At 40.3% G+C, this 14849-nt stretch overlaps 1 protein-coding gene and 1 long non-coding RNA gene across 4 annotated transcripts in view; one reads left to right on the forward strand and one right to left on the reverse strand.

Moving 5' to 3' along the window:
• Positions 1-14849, reverse strand: part of LOC145345225 (uncharacterized) — a 790615-nt gene that overhangs the window by 313612 nt on the left and 462154 nt on the right. The window lies entirely within an intron of this gene.
• The window catches only part of rbks (ribokinase), a 161598-nt gene that overhangs the window by 42766 nt on the left and 103983 nt on the right, over positions 1-14849 (forward strand). For all 3 annotated transcript variants that reach the window (XM_080192976.1, XM_080192978.1, XM_080192977.1), the window contains exons 2-4: positions 12777-12909; positions 14103-14166; positions 14417-14479. In XM_080192976.1, the coding sequence (XP_080049102.1) occupies positions 12777-12909; positions 14103-14166; positions 14417-14479 (260 nt within the window). The remainder of the gene's footprint in view (positions 1-12776; positions 12910-14102; positions 14167-14416; positions 14480-14849) is intronic.

Consider the following 14849-nt stretch of genomic DNA (forward strand, 5'->3'; position numbering starts at 1 on the left):
AATAAAATTTAAGTATTTTAATCAAGCTACCTCATTCGGTCACTTAATTCTTCAAGTTAATTTCTAACTAACTTGAATTTAGCCAAAATAATATGAAAGCAAAATACTGTGGATGCTGGAATCTGAAACAAAAGCATAAAATGTTGGAAGATCTCAGCAGGTCTGACAGCATCTGTGGGGAGAGAACAGAGCCAGACAAAGAGTCACCCAGACCATAAACTAAATAATTCCTATTCTGTGAGTGTTTTTTTTGTAAAAGATCAAGAGTTCTGTCAAAGAATGAAACATTAGCGATATTCCCATTTTTAACATATTTTTAAAATTTGGAAATAAAATTTGGCTATAAAAAGGGCACACTGGATTTTTGTGGCTGTTTCAAAATGATTTTTATGGGCTTCCTGATTGAACCCAGATGTTTTTCTCTTTGAAGAATACAAAGAATGCAGTCCAGTCGCATAAGACATGCGGACCCCCATAGAGAGGGTGTGTGGCCTAGTAGGAATGGCAGCATGTGACCAATTATCAGATCATGTCTGTCTTTGTTTTTTGCAAAACAGCCTTCCATTAACTCAAAAAAGACTTGAGTACAAGGTAATTGTGAAAGTTGTTCACTTATCCTTCCCATTCTATATGGTGTCTCTCATCTTTTCCTAGGCCATGGACAAAGGATGAGGCAAAGACTTGTGTTGCCCGAGTACTTCAAACTGACTCTTTTTAAAAGAGAATCATATCATATGAAATGGTCATCTGTATTGGACTAATGGCAACTCATCTCATTTAATAATCAGGGGAAGTAAAACATTTGCTGGGCATTGATTTTGTGATACACAGTTTACTTATGAGGAGAAATGGTGGCAACATGTTTATTGCATAGCAGAAGAGATTTCCCTTTCAGCATCTTCTCCTGTATTTGCGTCAGCGATATCATTTAGCTTATGTGTGAGATTCCCCAGCATGAAACATGAATTAGTCAAACTGTGCATCATTAAGAACTCACATTTAGCTTTATGGGAGTGTGCCCATTTAATTGGGAAGGAAGCTCAGCAGGTAAGGGGTTTGAATTGAGTGAAGTTAAGACGTGATAATTTGTGTGCGTGTCTTTTTACAGTTGTATTACATCTCCAATGTTTTCAATGGATTGCTTGGAATCAGGAAGGTGACACATTAATGAATAATGACATATGTCCTGTTAATCTAGGAAGGGAAAAAAATCATAATGAGTGGCTAATTTGTTTTCTTTATTTTTTTTTACAATTTCCTTTTCAATTTCAGTAAAACACAGGAATTTATCAAAAGTAAGGAAGTTGTCGGGAATGTTTCCTGCAAATCTGTGGTACATTTCCGCTGAATTTTAACAATGGCCTGCTTGTATTTAATAGGATTCAGTTCTGTACCATATATCACCAGAATAAACAATCCATTTTCTAGTCAGACCAGAAGAGTGGTGTGGGCAGTTGTCCAGGATAAAACTTTTAAAATTAATTTACAAGAGTCCCTTCCATTGTTCAGATTGCAGAGCTTTCCTTGTTGGTTATTTGTCAGCGACTTAACCTTCAGTATTACAAACCTCTTCAAGGACAAAAACAAAGTTTATACTAATTTGAAGATGTTTGTCCGGCACCTTTTCCAGGAAACCCCTTCTACTTAGATAGCTTAAATGACAGCTTCCCCGATTGCCTGCCTATTAAACTCCATGTATAACTGGATGCTCATTATACATTCCTGGCTGAAAGCCCAGAAATCCATTACTCATTTGAAACAGCTGAACCCCAGGGTTCTCCTTGATTGACAGCTCTGGTTTTCTGATCTATGCTGTTGATTTCACAGTGTTTATTTGCACAGCGTTAAGAGGTTTCAAATGTTTGTAGTTTCTGTTATTGATACAGTAAAGGGTCAGCATGATTGACACTTTTATTGCCCTGTATTAGAATGATTTTTAACATAGAAAATAATGAATTATATGTAAAGACTTTTCTTTTTCCCATCTTACTGTCAATAAAGGTTACATTGATTCCTTGCAATGTACAAGTAAATCAATGGGCAGGGAAGTGCCAGAGTTGGAATGACGGCATGAGGGGTCATAGCTATGCTCCAATGCAGAGCATAGCTTGGCATCAGGGAGCATGAGGGTCCATGTCAGGTGATGAAGGACATAGCTTGGCATGGGGGGAATAAGTTGGCATGGATGGAGTTGTGGGCTACAGGGCCTTCGTTATGTCATCACAGTTGGCATAAAGTTTTTTTAAACACCCCTCTTGGCACCAGCAGCCCCTATGATTGTCTCTGATCTCTTTCCCAGGTTGGCTGGCCCATTTGCAGCTTGCACCCATCCAACAATGAAGATCCCATCTTTGCAAGCACTTTCTTCCAAAGTGGAAATGTGAAGCTATGGATTTCCCCAATTCCCACTACCAGCCTCTAATGATGATAAAGTCAAGCCTTTCAATTTATAGGGAGTGTAGCATAGGATGTTCACTTATAAAATAGTATTCAGATCTTAAGGTTTCATATTCAATGTGCTGCTTTAATCTGTTGCTCAAATTAACATTAAATATTCAGTTAAAAATTGAATGGAGACAGACCTTAGGAGAATGGGATATCTTGCAGCATGTCCTGTAGGACAAAAGTAATGAGGCATCTGGGACCTTAGAGAACGGTGGGCTCAAGTGTGTATTTCCTTAGCCAATAGGATTTAAAGGTTCATAAAGAAACAAAGAGGGACAACTGAGAAGAAGGTTGAACAGAGTCAAATCAGAAACAGAAAGCAATAGGGGAAAAAAGATTGGATTTTGCAAATGGGGGAAAAAAAACCAAAACCATACATAAAAAAAAGAGTAAGAGTAAAATTAAAACTGAACCACCTCTAAGAACAATGCACATTTCTAAAGATATAAAACTTTTGATTAAACTGTTTTCAATTTCTGAGCTCAAAATATTAATTTGCCTCAAATAAGAATAAAACTGCAATGACCACTTGGCTTTGATTTAGACCAGATGTGATGGAGGCATATCCAGACTTTGTAAAGTCCTCCCCACTTACTTTTGTGGCCTTATGCCAATGTTGAGATAAGTGTCCCACAGGCTGGTCAAACAATAGGTTAATACAGTCATACTCATACCATCTAGCCAACATCCCAGATCCCACCATCACCATCCATGCCCAGGCCCATCAGTTGGTCAGACCCACCAATCTACTTGTCACAGATGGATTTGTCCACGGTAGAAATAACCACCATACAGCTCTTTTGGAGACCATGTTCCATCTTCACTGTGAATATATCCTCCAGTGTGTTGAGTGGTTGTGCTGAATGGGATAAATTCAGAACCGATCTCAAAACTGCATCCACTAGGCACTACAATATATAACCCCATGACCTGAGGGGGGACCAACTTTGGTTCAATGAAGCCAGTCACAGCATGTCAGGAGCAGTACCAGGCATAGTTGAAAATGAGATGCCAACAATAGAAGCAACATTCTATGGCCGTAACTAAAGAATCCCATAGCCAATAGATCAGATCAAAATGCTGCAATCCTGCCACAATATCATGAATGGAGGTGGACAATTCAGCAACGAGTTAGAGGAGGAGGCTTCATGAATATTCCCAACTTCATCACATAAGAAGTTCTACACCATCTACGACATAACAGCCCGCTTCTATCTACCATGTAAAATCACCTCCACCACTAGTGCATGGGCAGCATTGTGTTCCAACTTCAAGGTACACTGCAGAACTTGCTGAGGCTTCTCCAACAGCATCTCCCAAAACTATGAGCACTGCCATCTAAAGAAGGACAAGTGCAGTAAGCATGTGGGAACATCATCTCCAGACCCCACATCATCCTGACTTGGAGATACCTCCCTGTTCCATCATTGCTGGACAATAATCCTGGAATTCTGGAGAAAGCTAGCACGAGGGGGCATGGCTTTAAATTAAGGGGAGGTAGTTATAGGACGGATGTCAGGGGTAGGCTGTTTACCCAGAGGGTGGTGAGGGATTGGAATGCCCTGCCTGCTGCAGTTGTAAATGCGCCTAGTTTGGGGGCGTTTAAGAGATCCGTGGATAGGTTCATGGATGAAAAGGGATTGGTTTAGGTTAGAGGGTCATTGTTTTTTAACTGGTCGGCGCAACATCGTGGGCCGAAGGGCCTGTTCTGCGTTGTAATGTTCTATGTTCACTTTCTAACAGTGCTGTGGGAGTACATTCCCAGAGATTGCAGCAATTGAAGAAGCTGGCTCGCCACCATCTCCTCGATAGAGGCAGTAAATGCCTGCAATGCCTCACGTCTATTGAATAAATAAGTGAAAAAGCAACTGAAGTTCTGAAGATTCACAACTCGTATCCCTTAATCTCCTGTTGCATATTAATAATGCTATGCATCATTAATGATGTGGAGTTGCTGGCGTTGAACTGGGGTGGGCACAGTAAGAAGTCTCATAACAGCATTAGTCCATCAGGTCCATGATTTCAAATAAACCTGTTGGACTTAAATTTGCTGTTGTGTGACTTCTTACTGTGGATCATTAATGTGGTATGTTTTTAAGCAAGCTCCAGCCAGTTAATTCTGAGAACAAGCATCCCTAAAATAGCATTATCCATTTTAAATGAATGTATTTGTTTTAGTTGCAAAAATAGAAAATGCTGGAAAATCTCAATGGGTCTGACAGCATCTTTGGAGAGAGAATATTCTGGTTATTCGGAATGTATGGTTTCCATCATGGAACTTATTGCATCCCATAGTCCAACCGAATACAGCTTGTAGAACCAACAAAATCCATCCAACAGTTTAATCACCGCATGGAAAATATTCCCCTTCATCTGCAATTACCTATCGTTTTCCATCAACTTTGACGAAAGCTAATCCCTAAAATCAGGGTCTTTTAGTTCCAGGCAATAACCCACGAGAGAAAGAAAGCTAGAACTATCTTTAGAAGAACTTCTTGATGATTAATTATTAGAATTGGTTGTAGTTTTAGGGAAAACTGCTCTTTTGGTCACTATATTTAAATGTTTGTGGTCAAGCAACAATTTCTCCTAACATGTCTCTTCTGGGATTAGTTAGAACTGTCTAAGCGAATTCCTGGTATAGTACAAACACATTTCTTTCCATTGCTGACATATTAAAATTCCTCGGAATAGATTTTGGTATTGTCAAAACAGTGATCCAGTGACATACGGGGGAGGAATGCTGAAATATGAGCTGATTAGAAATGAAGAATGATTACTTCAGATATCTTTTAAAGAATGTTCTGGTTCAGCATTTCTGAGAACAAAATGTGTAACTGTGTTGTACACAACAGGGAGTGCCCAATTTGCTATCTGTTTTATATCAAGTTAGGAATGTCATTAAGAGGCTGATAAAATTGGCAGCAGATCACCTGGGAAAATAATTCAGTGACTCCTGCTGTAAAATGCACATGTATGGATGCCTTTGCTAACAGTAACTTGCATTTCTATGATTTCTTCACACAATAGCACGTCTCACAGGATGAAAGGTTGTTTTCCTTGACTGGAGAGTCCAGAACTAAGAGCAGCGTTTTACGTCTGCACTCGTCCCAAAACCATAAAATCTCGCCCAAGGTCAATGGACCTGTCCTTGCACCGTCCCATGCCTGCTCCGATTCCCATGGCAGGTGGCATAGGAGAATTTGCCCCAAGTGTTTACGGTTTCAAAATAAGGGGTGGCCATTTAGGGCTAGAATGCGAAAAAATTTCTTCACTGCATGGACTGTGAATCTTTGGAAATCTTTACCCAGAGCGCTGTCAATGCTCAATCATTAAGTATATTTAAGGTTGAAATCTATGGATTTAGGATCAGAAGATATGGCATGGAGTGGGAAGACTCAGATAGAAGATCAACCATTATCTTATTGAATTGCAGAGCAGGCATGAGGGGCCCTTTGCCATACACTCCTACTTCTTATCTTGCCCTTGGTTTTGCACTTAACATTTCTGGCGGTGCTGTGGGACAGGGGAATAGTTCCATATGGCAAAAAAACAAGGTACTGTACAATATGGAAAGTTACGCCTTTTATCCTGTTCTGATAAGGCATCTAAATCATGTACTGTGGTATCTCTTCAGTTCTGTCATTTACACTGCATGAAGACAGAAATGGTGAAGAGTACACTTCACCACCCGTGAATATAGGAATGTATGCTGGTTGGCTTGTGAAAATAATACCAATTTTAAGTGATGTGTTTTGTGATGTGCTTGGACTGGTCATTCTAAATGTGGCATTGCACTGGGATCTGGCATTCTCTGGATTCTCACCCCTTTGGTTTACATTGAGATCTGAATTCTAAAACAGTTTTTGAATCTTAAAGGGGAATGTGAGTTTGAAGTATTCCCCCATTTTATAGAAAAGGGAATTAACATAACTTTGAGAAAAATATCTTGCTTTATTACCCATTTAGAAGCTTCACCATGAGTCAAGGCTGCCTCTCTGATAGACTGCTCCTGGGATGTCCTGGAGAGGAACATTCTCAAGCCTCAGTAGGATGTGTCTCTTCCATCGCCTTCAGCAACTGAACCAGGACTACATGCAGTTCAGGAGCCACAGGATTCGGAAATTCCCCATTGAGGCTTCGAGCTCTGAATTTTCAGGCTAGCGCTTTATTTCTGTGTTCTGTAGCTTCTGACTGGCTTTCAAGCCCAACACCATGACCCGCATGGTGATGCAGCGTGACAAGGGGTACGTGACTAGGTAGGCTCCATATATAGGATAGTTTATACCAGAATGGTTCACCCTTGATTCATAGTATGGTAGGCTCCTCCTCTGTCCAAGACTGCAAGGCACTACAGAGGGTCGTGAATGAAGCCCAGTCCGTCATTCAGCCCAGCCTCCCATCCATTGACTCTGTTTACACTGCCCTCTACCTCGGAAAAGTAACCAGCATAATCAAGGACCCCACACACTTCTTCCATTGGGGAAAAGATACAAAAGTATGAGGTCATGTACCAACCAACTCAAGAACAGTTTCTTCCCTGCTGCTATCGGACTTTTGAATGGACCTACCTCACATTAAGTTGATCTTTACACACTAGCTATGACTGTAACACCACATTCTGCACTCTTTCTTTCCCTATGTACCATATGCTTTGTCTGCATTGTGCGCAGTAAACAATACTTTTTACTGTATACTAATACATGTGACAATAAATCAAATTAAACCTAAATTTATCTTCTTGAATTGATGTGGAACTCTCCTGTAGCTTTGTAGATGCTGCATTAGTGAATATGCTATCATGTAGTATCAACTAGTTAAGATTAAACTTTATGTAAGGCCCTTCTCCCTTCCTCTAGACGATTTCTTCAGCTCCCATTTTCCTCCGTGAACTGAGTTATCATGTTCATTTCTCTACTTCTCTTTCTCTATTCTTGCTCACCCCTCTCTCGCTCTCTCTCTCTTCCAACCTTTCCCACTGCCCTCCTCCCTGGCTCCAATAGTCTATGCTGCCTGGGCCTAAGCACCAGAACCAGGTGCTCATTTAACTGACTTAAGTTTCAGAAGGGATAATGTCAGACTGCAAAGGTATTGGGCAGGATTCTGTGGCCTCCCAGCATGTTTTCTTCAGTGGCAGGAGGTAGCCTGCCGTTGGCCAGCGGTGGAATCTTCTTGTCTTGCTGCTGTCAATGGGATTTCCCATTGAATCCACCCCACGCCACAGGGAAACCAGGGGTGGGGGTACACTGTCAGCAGGATTAGAAGCTGCCTTTGGCGTGAATGGCTGCAATGTGCTTTTCCACAGTGCTGCTGTGTGGTGACCTGAGCATCGGTCAACAAAGCCTGGGTGTGGAATGGAATACAGGCCGCAGACAGGTCCAGGAGGAAGAACTTACGAGCAGTGAGCAGTCTTGATAAAATACGGTGGTGTCTATCTGAAACAGAATAGCTGCTGAATATTCTTTTTTAGTAGCCATCTTGTCTTGTTCAGTTATTCAGGGTTTGTGACATTCCTTGGATAGTTGGTGTTCGGACTCTGCTACACTTTGCACATTATTTCTTGATAGACTGATCAACAAAAGACTTAATCCAATTCAAAAGAGATTGAGGAAAGATGGTGTGTTGTTGTCTGTAGAATTTATATTCTATGTTTACTGTAGATTTATAAAGCTGTAACGTGACTATTTTCTTGGTGTTAAGTGTTTATGGTCTCGCACCTGACAGCTTGTGCAATATTTCCAGGTAAATTCAAAGAAGTTCTCGTTATTATTACCCTCACTTTTTTTCCAATGCTGTTTACATGTTAGTGTGCACAGTGCAGAGTTGTATGATTATGAATCGTATTGTTCCGTATGTCAAGTTTCTGTTGTTCTTCAGTATACCAGCAGTACTACTTGCTAACTTGAGAAAACGGAATGAGTTAAAGGCAATTGGTTCAATTAATTAGGAACACAGTTTAGATTAACATTATCTTATGGAAAACATTGAGCTGTTAAGCACACAATAAGGTCTTGATTCAATTGGTTAAAAATTGCAGATGAATACTGTGAGGAAAAGATGCAAGACAGATTTTTTTCACTAAAATATTTTATTCCCTTTGGAACTGGATTAAATCCTGTGTGCCATATTAGTAATCAATTTATATGACTTGATTATTATTATTCTTAATGATGGTCTAATGGGCAACAATAGGAAGTTGCATTGAAAGCAGTAAGTATTGACATATAACTCAAATTCTTATTAAGAGAAAGAAAGCATGTTACCAAACCAATTTCCTTCATTATCATCAAAATTTCTGATAGACCCTTGAATTTCCTGTTCTCTAAAGAGAACAATTCCCACGACTTGGATTTCTGCCACCCAATGTCATCATGTACCTTTTCAAGAAAAAAGAACCTTTCTATGAAGAGATGACCTGAACAGCACAAAATAGTTGACATGAAGCCTTAAATAGCACCAGTAAAGCCTCTTACAGTTTGTCCTTTATCTATGCGCAATTGCAATCTGAGACTTTGTTTTAGCAATGGGAAAGTTTTAATAAATCCATTTGCAACACCTCAATTTTTTTCCTAGCCAGCAGACAGTACATTAGCACATCCCCCTTTCAAATCTCTTCTCCCAATACTAATTATTTTATATGTTGAACCACATCTGCCATTTAAGAAGACAGTTTGCTAAAAGATTTGAATCACATTACATTGTTTCCCAATATTTTCCCTGCCTTCTGCTTTGGTAACGTCTACAACCTTTTCCCCATATTAATCTTTTATTACCAAAGTCAATATTGACATTAAAAACTGCTTCAAACATGAAACCAAATCTTATGTAGATCTTGGCATTCTGAGTTGCGTTAAATTTGAACTGATCCATTAATCTATCATTTTCAGAGAAATGTATAAAATTTGTGACCTGCCATAATTCCAAAAATGCATATATTTTCATTCATATGTATTGTTCTATTTACACATAAAAACAGGACAAGGATGAAATAAAATTAAGCAGTATGTAACAAAGTTGGTGTCAATGAAATCTCCTTATATTAATAATAATTTACTTTGCCTTCCAGATATTGTTGAACCTGAACATCTGACTGTTCCACCTTTTAATTGAAGAGGGTTTTTTAAAAATTTATTTACTAGTGTCACAAGTAGGCTTACACTAACACTGCAATGAAGTTACTGTGAAAATCCCCTAGTTGCCCCACTCTAGTGCCTGTTCGGTGCACTGAGGGAGAATTTAGCATGGCCAATGCCCCTAACCAGCATGTCTTTTGGACTGTGGGAGGAAACTGGAGCACCCTGAGGAAACCTACGCAGACATGGGGAGAACGTGCAGACTCCACACAGACAGTGACCCAAACGGGACTTGAACCCGAGTTCCTGGCACTGTGAGGCAGGTGTACTATCCACTATGCCAGCATGCATTGATGGTGTGATTAGGAACATTTGATTCCCCCACAAAAAAAAGGAAAGATATCTGGAGGATGTAACAGGGAAGTGCAACATATGGAGATTATTGGAAAGATCAATTTGCCCATTATTTCTTAAACCTGGAATGCGAAATACACATTCGACCATACAGTCTCTTAACTTTTTTTTGAGCAACAGTACATATTCTCTTGGTTTTTCTGTTTTCTCAAGGATCATTGGTTCAATTAATTGTCTTCAACTATATCATGAGCTTTTATGACTGATCGGTCTTAAATGGGAGCAGCACTAAGTATATTGAAAAATGGATTTAACCTCCAATGACCAGCAGGATGTATTTGAAATTTTCATCCTCATTTTCATAATTTTCTCATCAATCTAAATGTCCAAGCTGGGCTCCAATCTTCAGAAAATATAGGTTGATAAGTGACTTGATAGAATATTAGGATCGAGCTTAATACGATCGTAGCAGACAGTGTGTCCTTACGTGGAGGAGACCAAAGCTAGGAGCCATATATAAAAGGTAGTTCTGATAAGGAATTCAGAAGAGTGTCTTACAAAGAGAGTAGTTAAAAACTATGGCAAGAAAAGTCAGCAGTGCAGCTAGCAAGCTACACAGCACATTTCTCACCAGAGCCAACAGTCTGGGGGGAAAAGAACAGAAAAAATCTCCCATTGTGCGAGAAGTTCTCACAGAAAATATTTCGCTCAAGAAGTTAGAATTTTGTAAACCTACATGTACACCAATCAAATTGTAGTGATGAAATAAGGGTGGCACAATGGTTCGCTGATTCACAGCGCCAGGGACCTGGGTTCAGTTCCAGCTTTGGGTCACTGTCTGTGTGGAAGTTGCATGTATTCCCTGTGTCTGCATGAATTTCCTCCGGGTGCTCCAATTTCCTCCCACAGTCCAAAGGTGTGTGGGTTAGGTTGATTGGCCATGCTAAATTGACCCTACTGTCGGGGGAATAGCAGGGTAAATATGGAGGGTTATGGGGATAGACCCTGAGCGGGATTGTTGTTGGTGCAGACCCGATGGGCCGAATGGCCTCGTTCTGCACTGTAGGGATTCTTTAGAAACTGTCTAATGCTAGGATTGCATGTAGATTTGAATTTTTTCATTGTCTTGGTGACTGTATGTATGATAGTTGGTGCATCATATCCTGCTGCTACTAAGACTGCTTCATCCTGGTCACTAAATGGAACTAAATCTGCACATATGTTAATACTTTTAAATTGTATTAAAATCAAGTCTGTTTTGGATACACCTACATTTTTATATTAGCTTCATTTTTTTTCTTCAGCTTAACTTGTTTGAAAGTGCAATCTCTACTTCAAGTTCAATGATGATATAATGATTTATTTTAATTTTCTCATTGCAGTGTGGTTTGGGGAAAATACAGGAAGAATACATCAGACAAATTCAATTGCATAGACTTCGAATCAGTGTTAATTTCTGCCTGTGCCCTAATATATGCCAATTGTTACCAAATTCTAATTAATAAATAAGCTTGCTATTCTGAAAAATTAGCAAGATTTTAAATAAAGCAGTGGACTTGGGGGGGGGGGGGGCGTAATACAGTATTCTTGGTAGTCTCAGAGTAAAAAGTCTGACAACACCAGGTTTTAGTCCAACCGATTTATTTGATAATAGACTCACAAGCTTTCGGGTTTGTCCCTGCGTCAGGTTCACCTGACGAAGGGACTAACCCGAAAGCTTGTGAGTCTATTATCAAATAAATCGGTTGGACTAAAACCTGGTGTTGTCAGACTTTTTACTGTGTTTACGCCAGTCCAACACCGGCATACCCACATCAGTCTCTGAGAGGCCAGTTTTATCTGGGAGACCTGCAGGGTGTTGGGGTGGGAAGGGCATCAGGGAACCCAAATGAATGCATTTCTCGTCACTATCATGGAGAAGGGAAACATAGATTCCTACAGTGTAGAAGGAGGCCATTTGGCCCATCAGATCTGCACAGACCACAATCCCACCCATGCCCTATCCCCATAACCCCATGCATTTACCCCAGCTAGTCCCACTGATACTAAAGAGCAATTTAGCATTTCCAATCCACTAACCCACACATTTTTGGTCTGTGGGAGGAAACCGGAGCACCCAGAGGAAACCCACGCAGACACGGGGAGAATGTGCAGACTCCACACACAAGGTGACCCAAGGTCAGAATTGAGCCCGGGTCACTGGTGCTGTGAGGCAGCAATGCTAACCACTGTGCCACCATGCCGCAAAGGCATTTCTCTCTGTGTTGAACTTGTGATCCTCCTCATAACTAGCCACAATGCACTTAGGTGGAAGGGTGAGCTGTGAGGAGGATGCACAGATGCTTCAGTGTGATTTGGGCAAGCTGAGTGAGTGGGCAAATGCATGGCATATGCTGTATAACATGAATAAATATGAGGGTATCCACTTTGGTAGCAATAATAGGAAGACAGATTATTATCTGAATCACCGTAAGTTAGGAGATGCGTATGTGCAATGAGACTTGGTTGTCTTCATACACTGTTCGCTGAAGGTAAATGTGCAGGTTCAACGGACAACACAGAAGGCAAATGGTATGTTGGCCTTCATAGTGAGAGAATTCGAAAATGGTTGAGGTCAAAACATTGTATGTTTTCAAGAGGAGTTAGATATAACTCTTGGGGCAAAAGGAATCAAAGGATATGGAGGAAAGGCAGGATCAGACTGTTGAGTTGGGTGATCAGCCATGATCATAATGAATGGTGGAGTTGGTTCAAAGGGCCGCATGACCTACTCCTGCGCCTATTTTTTATGTTCCTATTTGCCAGTACTGTCTACAAAATTAATTTTGGTAAAGCGAGAACTGGAGGAATGTTGTGTCAAATGCCATACAGATTCATTTATTAGTTTTTGTTATTTTTCAATAGTTATACACCACGTTTGCCTAAAGCGGGAGAAACCATACATGGGCACAAGTTTTTCATTGGATTTGGAGGGAAAGGAGCCAATCAGTGTATCCAGGCAGCACGACTCGGAGCCAAATCAGCAATGGTTGGTAAGGTAAGACAAAAAAAAAGGTTGTAGACGAATAACTTGTATCTTTGCCATGGAAGCAAGGACCATGAGGAGAATTTGGCTCTTCCATGACCTACCAGGTCCGTAAAGTGCCTACAGAAAAATCAGCATATATAGTTCGTGCACACTCATGAGTTCATGAGAAGGAGTCAATCTTCTTGACATCATTGCTTTTCATCTCCATAATCCTGACAAATTTCCACCACCTGATACTTCTATCGCTCCCTGAAGCATGACCACCACCGAATGTGAAGCCATTTTTCCAGGGTGGTCATTGACCTCAATTCTCTGGAGAGCTTCCTTTGCCAGCCTCCAATCGCATAACCCTGCAACCCCAAACAACCTGCATCTAACTCCTTCCCAAAATGCACAAACAGAACTGCCCTAATAGACCTATCATATCAGCCTATACCTGCTCCATTGAACTGATTTCTTCTTCATAGAATCGCCACAGCACAAAAGGAGACCATTTGGCCCATTGAGACTGCACCAACCATAATCCCACTCAGCCCTATTCCCCTAAACCCCAATATTTACCCTCCTAATCCTCTGACACTAGGGTCAAATTAGCATGGCCAGTCAACCTAACCAGCACATCTTTGGACGGTGAGAGGAAACCGGAGTACCCAGAGGAAACTCACGCAGACTGGAATTGAACTCTAGTGCTGCGAGGCAACAGTATTAATACCAGCAGTATAAGTCACCCGATGAAAGACCACAGCTCCGAAAGCTCATGATTCCAAATAAACCTGTTGGACTTTAACCTGGTGTTGTGAGACTTCTTACTGTGCCCACCCCAGTCCAACGCCAACATGTCCACGTGATGATTACACTGGACAGTCCTTACCCGCTCCAATTGTTACTTCATTTGAAAGATACATGATGTTCTAGAAAACATATGAGTAACTATTCACGGCCATCATATTGTGCAAATGGAAGTTGAATGCATTTATTCAACCTCCTCTGATGAATAGGGAAGCAAGGCTGTTACTGGCAACAATTCGTGCAACTTTGTTTTGGAAAACGCTTTACTTAAATTGTATCCTAACAGCCAACTGACAGTCATTTCAATCCCGCTGTCAAAGTGTTTTCAAGATGTTTCCTTTATTAAGTTGGGATGAAGTGTTTAGTTTCAAGAAGCCATCCCCTAACCCCTAATTCTTTCCCTCACCAAACAGGTTGGGAAAGATTCATTTGGAGATAATTACATCGAAAACTTCAAAAGTAATGGCGTGTCTACAGGTATTACTTCAAACTCTTGTCTTCACTGTTGAAGAGATTATAGATCTGCAATGGAATTATTGCATTGCTCTTGTTGGACATTTCTCAGTTGCCTCTTCTCTGTCAGAAGCTGCATTGTTTGTTATAGTTGTACTTGTAACGCATCTTTTGCAGTTGTAATTGAACAAGTGATACAATACAATCCATTCTAAATACATAGCTGTATCTTGCATGTAAAAATTGTTATACACAAATCAATTTCTTGTTACAGACTATGTGAGTCAAACAGATGAAGCATCAACAGGAGTTGCCCCGATTACAGTCAATGAAGAAGGTAGTACACAAGACTGACATTTTTGTGTTTCCTTACAAAATACCTGAAATGGGGTAATAACTGTAAAAATAATCTGTTTTTCTTCCTTTAAGCGAGAGTGTATAATTAACATTTACAGAGGCCTGGAAGTAAGATGTTTACACATGTATTTTAGCAACAGTATACTGTTGCCTTTTAATATGAATGGGAGGGCAAAGATTATTAGCTGGCCTTTTATCTTACAGAAATATCTTTGAAATCCAGCACAAATTAAATAAGACTTTAAGGAAGGTTATTTACCTGTGGCTTTTGTGTTAAGAAATACCCTCAGATTATAAAGTTAGAGAACAGAAACTCTTCAACAACTCATTGTAGAATCATAGAATCCTAC

This window comes from Carcharhinus amblyrhynchos, chromosome 7 (assembly GCF_965287045.1).
Source record: "Carcharhinus amblyrhynchos chromosome 7, sCarAmb.v2.hapA, whole genome shotgun sequence".
Classification (NCBI taxonomy): domain Eukaryota; kingdom Metazoa; phylum Chordata; class Chondrichthyes; order Carcharhiniformes; family Carcharhinidae; genus Carcharhinus; species Carcharhinus amblyrhynchos.